This window comes from Sinocyclocheilus rhinocerous, unplaced genomic scaffold (genome assembly GCF_001515625.1).
Source record: "Sinocyclocheilus rhinocerous isolate Xijiao unplaced genomic scaffold, SAMN03320098_v1.1 scaffold3663, whole genome shotgun sequence".
NCBI classification, from domain to species: domain Eukaryota; kingdom Metazoa; phylum Chordata; class Actinopteri; order Cypriniformes; family Cyprinidae; genus Sinocyclocheilus; species Sinocyclocheilus rhinocerous.
The window spans coordinates 127,236-138,709 of NW_015630018.1; the positions used below are offsets into that span (position 1 = coordinate 127,236).

At 35.7% G+C, this 11,474-nt stretch overlaps 1 protein-coding gene across 1 annotated transcript in view; it reads right to left on the reverse strand.

Moving 5' to 3' along the window:
- LOC107739458 (N-chimaerin-like) overlaps positions 1-11,474 on the reverse strand; it is a 54,509-nt gene that overhangs the window by 34,063 nt on the left and 8,972 nt on the right. The window contains exons 4-6 of the mRNA XM_016551563.1: positions 6,730-6,761; positions 6,469-6,582; positions 1,880-2,168 (exon numbers count right to left, since the gene is read on the reverse strand). Coding sequence (XP_016407049.1) covers positions 1,880-2,168; positions 6,469-6,582; positions 6,730-6,761 — 435 coding nt within the window. The remainder of the gene's footprint in view (positions 1-1,879; positions 2,169-6,468; positions 6,583-6,729; positions 6,762-11,474) is intronic.

An 11,474-nucleotide genomic window follows, 5' to 3' on the forward strand; every position in this document is an offset into this window, starting at 1 on the left:
ACGCGCCGGCGGATCTCCACCAAATTCGGGGGATCCCTTCAGCTCGAGGAGCCCTCTCGAACGCCACCCTCGGCGCGTCGGTAGCCCCCCGGGATCGATTGATAAGTCGGCGCCGGACCGCGAATTTAACCACCCGTAACTCTACGGGGGCTATCCACGCGGGGGTGGTCTCATTCGAAAGAGGGCCTCGAGACGTACACTCGATTCGCGTTTGCAAGGGTGCTCTGCTGGACAAACTAACTAATTACACCATTTCAAGCATTTTATCTGCATTATATGTTCTGTAAAAAAAAAATTTCATATCGGCGGCATATTCACCGATATCGATATATCGGCGACAGGCTCATATCGGCCGATAATATCGGCAAAACGATATATCGGTCGGGCTCTAATTTTTACTTTCAAAAACATCTTCTAAGACGCAGTTAACAAATGCACTGAGCAGCTGTCATCTGAAATCACCCTCAACAGATGAAAGGACAGTACGACAAAGATATCGCTTTCCTCAGCGTTCAAACTAATATTTTATTGTGAATATGAGAGTGAGCTAAAGAATGAATGCTGTATCAGATGCAGGTAAACACACTTGCTCAGTCCATCTCTCTCTCATAATACTCTACATAATACAGTGAGCTTTTAATACAGTAATACAATAAGCTTTTAATGAAGCAACTCAACGTTCCTTCATTACTAAAGTTCTAAAGTGACGTTTTCGAATTAGTAACGGAGACTTCAGCTCAGCTGTTAAACTGTCAAATGGAGATTTGAATCCGTGGCGGAAAGAAGTACACTTCGTTTTTTATTTACACACTTCTGCCGTCGAGCTGTTGTATAAAAGCAATATCACACTCGTAGCCGTGTGATATGGCTGTATATCAGCACGCTGCGATTACCTACAGCACTTGGCCTGAATCTCAGCCGTGCTGATATAGAGCCATATCACACTGCTACTCATGTGATATTGCTCAAATATGATTGCAATATTGTGAAATATTATTACAATTTAAAACGACTGTTTTCTATTTGAATACATTTTAAAATGTAATTTATTCCAGCGATGCAAAGCTGAATTTTCAGAGTCAAATGATCCTTCTGAAATCATTCTAATATGCTGATTGAAACATTTCTCATTGTGATCAATGTTGAAAATAGTTGTGCTGATTAATAGTTTTGTGGAAACATTTTTTCAGGATTCTTTGATGAACAGAAAGTTCAAAAGAACCGCATTTATTTGAAATAAAAATCTTTTGTAACAATATAAGTCTTTAGTGATACTTTTGATCAATTTAATGCATCCTTGCTATTTAACAGAAGTGTACATATAATTTTAAATAGGCCTTAAGTATATATTAAATATAAAGTATAACATTGTCCACTTAAATTAACTACTAATTATTAGTCACCTGAAGTGTAGTTAACTATTATTTCAAATGGGCAGCTTAGCCTGAGTATAGCTGAACCATAAGAAATATTGCTGCTGTCATTTAGCATAACAGAGATTTTAGGCCATAGAGTTAAAAAACAAAACAAATGAAGTCAAGAAGAGAACACAACCAGAAACCACAAGAAAACGGACGAAAAAACAGCCTGACGCCTAAAAAAATACCATTTTGTTTATGGTCATACCCTGCCTACATTCTGAAAACAACAAAAAGTAAACTAGGAATTATATTCGGAGGCAGTGTGGTGCACAAGACCATGATGGCAATGAGGGATCATATTCCACAGTAGAAATCATATTCATAAATGCCGTAACTCACATGGCTAATGCTGAGGTCAAAAAATCTCATCACAGTTGACTCTCATTACAGACTGTTGTCTGATGAAGAGCAGACAAACACACAGAGGCATGCTGGGTAACTGCATTCCAGTATCTCACCCTCTCCTCCAGGCCGGTCTCTTCTCCGGGTGCGTCTTTCCCGTCGGGCATGTCTCTGCAGACGGGCAGGGCATTCTTCAGCGCCGGCTCACGGTTCAGGGTGGTGTAGCCCACGTGCTCGTAGATGGGGTTGATGGTCATCTTAGATATGTATTCAGCGGCTTTGGTCTCGATGTACAGTGTGATCAGGCCATCCGTTACCAGGTCGTGGATGGACTCGAAGCGCTTCTCCCCCACAAAATGCTTCCCATCGTAAAACAGACGGAAGTTTCGGGTCTGATTCCCAAAGCTGAGAAAGAGACAGAGAAAATGAGTGTGCGCTGGACTCGCGTGCTGTAACACACAGCTGTGAGACACACAGATGGACACACACACATACTGAACATCTCTGGATACATCAACTTCCTGTACTTTGGTTTGTAGTAGTATTGAGGCTGGAGAGTGAAGAGCTCATATGATGATCAATATGAAGACCTGATACTCTCCCTCCACACACTCACACAGTTCATAGCCCAGTTCACCCTACACACATTTAACATCGAATCTACATGGTTATTATCAGATTTTTAACCTTTTGACCTATTTTGCGTTTATCTAGGCTTTTGCACCATAAACAATGACATTTAATATCACCCTTCAATATTAATTGTTCTTCCACCCAATGGGCTGTTTTAGAAACATCTGTTTATAATAACATGACCTATGTTATTATTGGGCAATATTTGAAAGTTTATAGTCAATCATTAGGGCGAACCAAAATGGGTAGGGGTTTGGCTGATTAGTATGTCCCATGCAAACCTACATGTTTCTTCAATGATGGTAATTCAAGATATATATATATATATATATATATATAGTATATGTGTATATATAAAATATACATACAAAACATTCTAGAAAAAGCTCATTTTCATAGGCCACTTTGACCCAATAGAACTACAGTAAATAATAATATTATTTGTATTGTGAATGGGAATGTGGCCTATGAAAACTCAAGTGCAATGACTTTTTCTTAACTTCACTTCCTGATTACTGAAATAAATTTGAGTTTGGTCTTGTAAGGAGTAAATCATACACATTTTAAAATTTAACACATTTATTTATTTTATTATTTGTTTTTTAAGTTAAAGTAAAAGTAGAGTAAAGAGTAAAAAGTAATTTTTTCAGCTTTTTAAAATTCGTTTTATTTTCTATACCAATGCATTTCCCAACAAAATCCATAATCCAAATACAGCTTTTTTGAGTAATCTGCTGAAAATTTCTATATATTTTTTTTTCCATTTCGTAATATACAGTAGAAAAACAAAATATATTCAATATTCAATATTCCAATATTCACTGTTTTAGATGAAAATATGTAATTTATAGTCAAAGTTTCATAATATAATTCATAATTGTGAATGTAAACAGAGTGGAGACACAGAAACATTTATAAAGCAGTTTTAGCATACTTGTATCAAGCATAAGACAAAGAGTGAATGTGCATACAGTGAATAAAGTGAATGAATGAGGTTACCTTGATAAATTCACTTAACATTGTTTTAGAAAATTAATATTTGTATTTTCATTTGTTTAAATATTTGTATCAAACAGTATTAGAAAACAGCAGCTTGATCCCTGAATCTCTAAGACAATCTATTATAAGCTGATCAGAGATGGTAATGTTGTTATGAGCCACTGGACATCACAGGACAGCTGAGCTGCTGAGGTTTTATAATTCATGTGCTTCCTGTCAGAGTTTGATTATGATCCAACAGAGACACACACCCAAAATCAGATGCAGACAGATCTGCAAACACTTACAAATACACACAACAAGGAGTTCATATCAGAAACAGCAGCACACGCACACACACACACACACACACACACACACGCAGACAGAGGTTTGTATGACTTCAGACAGATCCACCACACACACAGACACACAAACAAACAAACACATGCACAAAGGCTAATGTCATTAAAGCCTGATGGCAATAGAGCTCTTACTGTAGATGTTAAAGCTTTTGCGCACAGGACACAACAGATGCGTTCTCTGAGGAATCACATGCCTGAGGATGAGCACACAAGAAACACACACACACACACACACAGAGAGAGAGAATTTGGACTAGAAAGTCAGCACGTGCAGTTTGTAGCAGTGTGTGGCCGACCGTCAGATTAAAGGGATTATTTTGAGAACACACACACACACACACACACACACACACCTCAACACAAGTCCTCTAACATAGTTTTTACAATCCAGATTTCAATAACATTAACATACACTACCAATTAATAATGTTATTGCTTTAATGCTTTTGAAAGAAGTCTGTTATGCTCATCAAGGTTGCATTTATTTGATTTGTTTGAAAAATACAGTAAAAATAATAATATTGTGAAATATTATTGCAATTTAAAATAAATGTTTTCTGTTTTAATATATTTTAAAATGTAATTTATTGCTGTGATCAAAGCTGAATTTTCAGCATCATTACGCCAGTCTTCAGTGTCACATGATCTTCAGAAATCATAATAATATGCTGATTTGCCGCTCAAGAAACATTTCTGATTATCAATGTTGAAAACCGTTGTGCTGCTTAATACGTTTGTAAATCATGCAATCAAAAGAACAGTGTTTATTTGAAATATAAATATTTTGTAACATTATAAATGTCCTTACTATCAATTTATATAATTTTATGTGTATCACCCACATTTACAGATTACCAGTATTTAGCCTGCGAAAAGACACCGTTGTGCAGAGTTTAACCAATCATAACAAAGGTTGTTTATACAGAGTATTAATGAAATAGAAGTAAAATCAGCTTGTTTAATTCTAAGGGTCAGTGAGAGGCTGGAACGTGAGAAAACCCTAAACCTGAACAAAGTAAACACTAAAAACTAAAAGAAAAAAAGAATGGTGTTAAGCTTGATTTAATGTAAGAAACCTTGACCAATATTACACAAAAATGTAAAATAATGGCCTTTTTAAAACCCTAGTGATGACTTTGAATAGCAAAAACAAAAGCAAAAACACATTGTGAGAATATGATTAGGAGACATCAGTCTCTTCAAGGACAGACTTCATTCCGTACACAAAATAATGCTGAACGGATTTGTGAGAAACACACAGCACATTTCTCAAACCCATATGTCCTCTGGTGTGCTCCACATCCAAACACGTCTCTGCTAATACATGATGATACATCTACACTGATCACACATCAGCCAGAGCTAAAAGAAGCCAAACACACATGGGTCAAGACTAGGTCAAGATACGGCAGCGAGAAAGAGTGAAGATCTAGGTCACAGACGGATGGGTTACTAACACAAGGTTTTGATCACGAGAGGTTACAGGACAAAAGTTACAGACACAAATGCTGAGGTAACAGAGAGCTGCAAGCTTAGTTTTGCACAGATGGTTTGTGGGTGTTCCTCAGAAATTAATCTGACAACATTAGCAAACCCCTAATAATCTCGATTACTGCACAGAACTTCTTTACAGAGATATTTACCCACAAAATTAAAAAATTGCAAAATTAAACATAAGAGTCCAGTTTTGATGCTGGCTTGACAAAGCCGTGTCTAAAAGTTTTAAATATTTTTTTTTTAAACGTACAGTTTGAAGGTTTTACATACAGAAGTCAGAGAAAGTCAAAAAATGTTTATAAGACGCTAGAATGTTTCTAGCATGTTTTAACACTGCCAGCATGATTCAGCATGTTGCTAGCATGTTTCTAGAATGTTTTCACACATTGCTAACATGTTTCTAGCATGTTTTAGCACAGTGTTAACATGTACTAGCACGTTTCTAGCATTAACACATTGACAGCATGTTTTAAAGGGGTTATATGATGCGATTTCAAGTTTTCCTTTCTCTTTGGAGTGTTACAAGCTCTTGGTGCATAAAGAAGATCTGTAAAGTTGCAAAGACTAAAGTCTCAAATCCAAAGAGATATTCTTTATAAAAGTTAAGACTGGTCCACGCCCTCCTAAAACGGCTCGTTCTAACACCCCCCCACACATGTCTACTTCACGATGTGGGAAGATTTGCATAACGCCGCCCAAATGTTCACGCAAAGAAAGAAAGCATAACTTTTATTCTCGCTGTAGTATTGTAGACAAAATAATGTTCTTTTTAGCAACATCATATGACCCCTTTAACATTTTCTTAACATGTTAACATGTTCCTATTATGATTTAACACATTGCCATCATGTTTTAACATGTTGCTAGCATGATTTAAAGGGGTCATGAACTGCCTTTTTTATTATTTTGTACTGTTCTCCGAGGTCCACTTATAATGTTATCACGATTTTTACATCAAAAATCATCATAATTTAGAAGTAATAGGCTATTTTCTGTCCTGTCTATCATGTTCCTAGCATGGTTTAACAAACGGCAAACGTGTTTTAACATATTTTAACACATTGTTAGCATTTTTACCATAATGTTACGGTTAATGTTAACATGCTTGCTTAAATGTTTTTGCATGTTGACATTCTGTTTCTGTAAGACAGAGTCAGAACATCCTGAAGAAGAAGGGGAGTCTGGACATTAACAGGTCAAAGGTCAAAGGTCAAAGGCGAAGGTTCATGTACCGTAGAGCTAGCGTGTACGTGCCCGGCTGTCTCTGGCTCTCTCGGATCAGATAACTTCCCTCAGCCACACTGAGCAGTTGGTCGGCTTCCTCTCTGGAGATCATCCCGTGATACCTTCACAAGAAACCAATCAGAGAGGGAATATTAATAACACCGCATTAGGCCTGAATCCTGAATCAGCTTATTTAAACACTGGGGATTCGTGTCAGTCCACACCGGCAGAATCTGAACTGGGTCTGTAAGGAGTGTAATGAAACTCACTCTCGTCCATAGTACTTCGGCCGATTCTCCACCTGAAACCCAAGACAGAGATCATTACAAAAAAGTTCAGGAGCACACATATCACTGGAGAACATCACAGTCTACAACACTATCTATAAGAGCTTGATTTAAGAGACTAAACTGAACTTAATGGATGAACATACAGTCAGGCAGTCATCATCGCACATTAATAAACACATAAATAAATGGAATGTTGACTAGAGTTGAATTATTTCATCACAAAGTGATACAGAGTTTCATGAGGGACATGAAACTATCAAAGCTAATGGGTTATCAGTGGCAAACTGCAAAATATAGAGGAATACAGGGAAGACACCGCTCTTAGGAGCAGTGTGCATTTACTGTTAAACTGGAACATATTTAATGGATGAGTTTAGGATGTACAGGATGATATACATCAATAATATATAATTAATAACTGTGAACATATATAGGCTAATTTTGGTGCAAGTACTGTGAAAATCATCATAAAGGCCATCTCGCTCCACTATGGGGTGTGATGACCCCTTCCTGGGACAAAAGCCCTCTTGGGTAATCTTATCCCAGCTTCTTTGGCAGAATATGTAAAATACATCTGATATCATTTTTAATAATTTATGTCTATGGAAAAGGTGCCATGAATGTAAAAGAGTAATCCAATATTCTATGCAAATGTATGCATTTTGACAGTTTAATTGAACAATTGAATAAAGCACAGGCAAATCAAACAACAAAACTCCAGTCAAAACTTAAACTTATTAAATTAATTATATATAGACCTTTATTTGTATTTAATGGGATGTCATAATAGCAATAGACTATGTATTCTCAGAAGGCCTGTGGGTTAATAATGAAGATCTTTTTAAATAATACAATGAATTACAATAATTATTCAATCAAATAATGAAAATACCACCAACAACATGCTACGGGAGACCTTCTGACCCAGTTCACCTGACGAATCTAAATTAATTACTGCATCCACAAATCCCTCACTAACAAACAGACATGAAGATTTTAATATGCAACAAAACAAAACAAAAAATATACAAACCTATTTGACAGAATGCCACAACTGGCCAACCAATAACAAGTATTCCAGAGAGCCCTGTAATAAATGTTGCTAATCTGGATTTTATTTAGATTAATTTAGAATTATAATGTAATATTTATTGTTTTTTTTATCAATAAGCATTCTTTTTTCAATCACGTACAGTATTTGCATTTTTGTTAATTACTGTGAAATGTGTCAGGACACACTGCTTTACTCGTGATCGTGATTTTAATGGTATACGACTGTAAAAATGATATTGTAAAAACCAGTTCATTGGTTAGCAGTATCTTCCCTTACTATATACGGTGGAAAAACTGTAACAGATCTATTGGGACATTTCAGGTAATTTTACAGTAAAATACTGTTAAATGCACAGTTTTTGGAAGTGAAAAGGAACAAGTCATCTTACAATTTACACTGTGAAAAAAGCAAACTGACATTCCCAGAATTCTTTATTGCTTTCTTTTAGTGTCATGTGTGTGTTACCATAATAGTGTTTTGTGTTTGTATGAATGGCACTGTGTGCACTTTATATATTAGTTTTTACCTCCTCAGCTTATGGAAAAGCTGTTTGTGATGAACTCTGATTCATCATGTGCCTTTCTCTTAACCATATGTGACCCTGGACCACAAAACCTTTCAGTAAACCTTTAGTCTTAAGTGTCAATTTTTCTGAAATTGAGATTTATACATCATATGAAAGTCGAATAAATAAGCTTTTCATTGATGTATGGTTTGTTAGGATAGGACAATATTTGGCCGAGATACAACTATTTGAACATCTGGAATCTGAGGGTGCAAAAATATCAAAATATTGAGAAAATCGTCTTTAAAGTTGTCCAAATGAAGTTGCAAAAATTAACAATGCATATTACTAATCAAAAATTAAGTTTTGATATGTTTACAGTAGGAAATTTACAAAGTATCTTCATGGAACATGATCTTTACTTAATATCCTCATGATTTTTGGCATAAAAGAAAAATCGATAATTTTGACCCATACAATGTTTTTTTGGCTATTGCTACAAATATACCCCAGCGACTTAAGACTGGTTTTGTGCTCCAGGGTCACATATGTGTTTTTATGGTGATCAGTATGCTATAAAAACTGATTTGAGTAATATGGTATATTAACATTACATCAGATAATGAATATTTTTACTGTAGAATTAGTCGATTTTTTGTGGCATTTTATTTTTCATTATAAGCTTTTCAGCACCAAAAAGACTGCATATAAGCCAAATATATCGACATTATAAATAATAGTGTAAAGACAAAACAACTAACAAAAAAGACATTTTCTGTAAATGTCCATTGGTCGCATTTAACCCTTGATGCGACAATCAGCAGCGTAAAGCCAACACTCAAATAAATTACCATAACAAACCCCACAACACCCTCCTGAATGATTAACCTTGAGCTTACAGAGAATCCAGCAGCACTGAATTCACAAAGCATCCTCATCCTCCCTTCCCTTCCCCCATACAGCCTCCGTTTCTCCCACATTCATACACGAAACACACAAACGCAGGGCAGAGGAACAGTGCTGCTGTGTGTTTGAGGTTACCACGGGGATTCTGACTAAAATATATATATGAGAACTTTTAACAAGGACATGAGAAAAACAAAAGGTCCTACACAATGGGAAATCCAGATTATTACAGCTACAAAAACAAGAAACTTGACACAGCTGAAATATACACATCCAGGAGGAATAAACCGACCGATGCAGCTTTAAAATGTAATGAAACACAACACCCAGACAATGAGAAGCGTCAGTCAGTGAATGAATGACTGTTTCTGGGTAAATGGGATGTGGGATGGAATAACATTGTTTCCTGATGAAAAAAAAAAAAAGGTGGAAAGGGTTTTGTAAAGCAAGGTTGTGTGTTTGTGTGTGAAATGACCGACAGGGTAATAAAACCAGCTAATGATGGGAATCAGCAACACTATAGAGCTAATCAATCACTGAAAGCCAGAGTTTAACAGTCAAAGGGCCTGTGTGTGTGTGTGTGTGTGTGTGTGTGTGTGTGTGTGTGCTGAGTGCGCACTATTTGCTGTATGAAGAATGAGAGCGTCTGATTTCTGTCTGGGTTTCTCTATCAGCATCCTTAAATGCTAATATCAGCAATGACCAGGTGACATCGGATAAATGAGCCAATTGTTTCACACATTTTCACCCAATTTCTCACCTCATTTATAAAGTTAATTTCATTACATTTGTTCTCTCCTATTTTGGAAATCAGGAAAAACAGGACATCAAAATTGGCCCCATTTACTAGAGTTAATGTTCCTGCTCGTAATGTGCACAATTCATCGGTTCTTGTTATTATAGACTTAATTTTTCAAAAAGAAGTATATGTCCATGTGAAGTTACAGTAAAGCTCCTGTTGTTGTTTTTATATATATATATAAAATTCATAATCAATGAAGGATTAAATAAACCTGTTGTCACATCACACACACCACTTAAAGGTTTGGAGTTGGTAATATTTCTTACTTTTTTTTTTTTTGAAAGAAGCCTCCTCTGCTCACCAAGGACGCATTTATTTGTTCAGAATACAGTAAACACACTAATATTATGAAAAATAACCATTTAAAACAACTGTTTTCTATTGTAATATATTTTAAAATGTAATTTATTGCCGTGACGGCAAGCTGAATCTTCAGCATCATTCCTCCAGTCTTCAGTGTCACATGATCCTTCAGAAATCATGCTAATATGCTGATTTGGACATTTCTTAAAATCAGTGTTGAAAACAGTTGTGCTTCTTCATATTTTTTGTGGAAACTGATGCAGGATTTATTTATCTTTTTTCTTCAGGATTCTTTGATGAATAGAATGTTCAAAAGAACAGCATTTATTTGAAATAGAAATGTCTGGTCTTTACTATCAGTTTTAATCAATTTAATGCATCCTTTCTGAATAAAAACATATATATATATACAGTATATACATACATACATGCATATATATATATATATATATACAATTTTGTACTGAACCTCAAATTATTGTAGGTCACCAATAAATAAATAAACAAATAAATATAATAAAAACAAAAACACAATAAAATGTCTGGGCCAGATTCAGTCAGACTAAAGCATGTAAACACCAGTGATTGCACCTAGTCCTGCAGCTCTGCTGAATCAGCTCAATCATGTCGGATCAGTTTTCATTACAATTGAATTTTGCTAGTGGTACACAAAACATTTAGCATTTAACAAGCATGGATTAACACTGACAGTCCTATCTGAGCCAGATTTTGACATTGCTCAAGCTGAAAAATCCACTAAACAGCATAGAGAAATCTGTGTTTGCATTTACATGCTATTTCAGAATGGAATCACCCTGGAATAAATTCTGTATGTAACAGTGTATGTGACAAATAAAAATCTTGAATCTTGAAATGGCTTACTCATAGTTGATTTTGCACATCAAGCTGAGACAGAATTAGAAGAAAGTGTTTTATCAATGGAAATTAAACATGTATGCTAAATGTCAAAAGTGCTATAGGTTTGACCGAAATTAAAGGGTTAGTTCACCCAAAAATTTTACTTCTGTCATTAATTACTCACCCTCATGTCGTTCCAAACCCGTAAGACCTTCGTTCATCTTCGGAACACAGATTAAGATATTTCTGACCCTCCATAGACAGCAAGGGAACTACCTGCATTTAAGACCATTGTA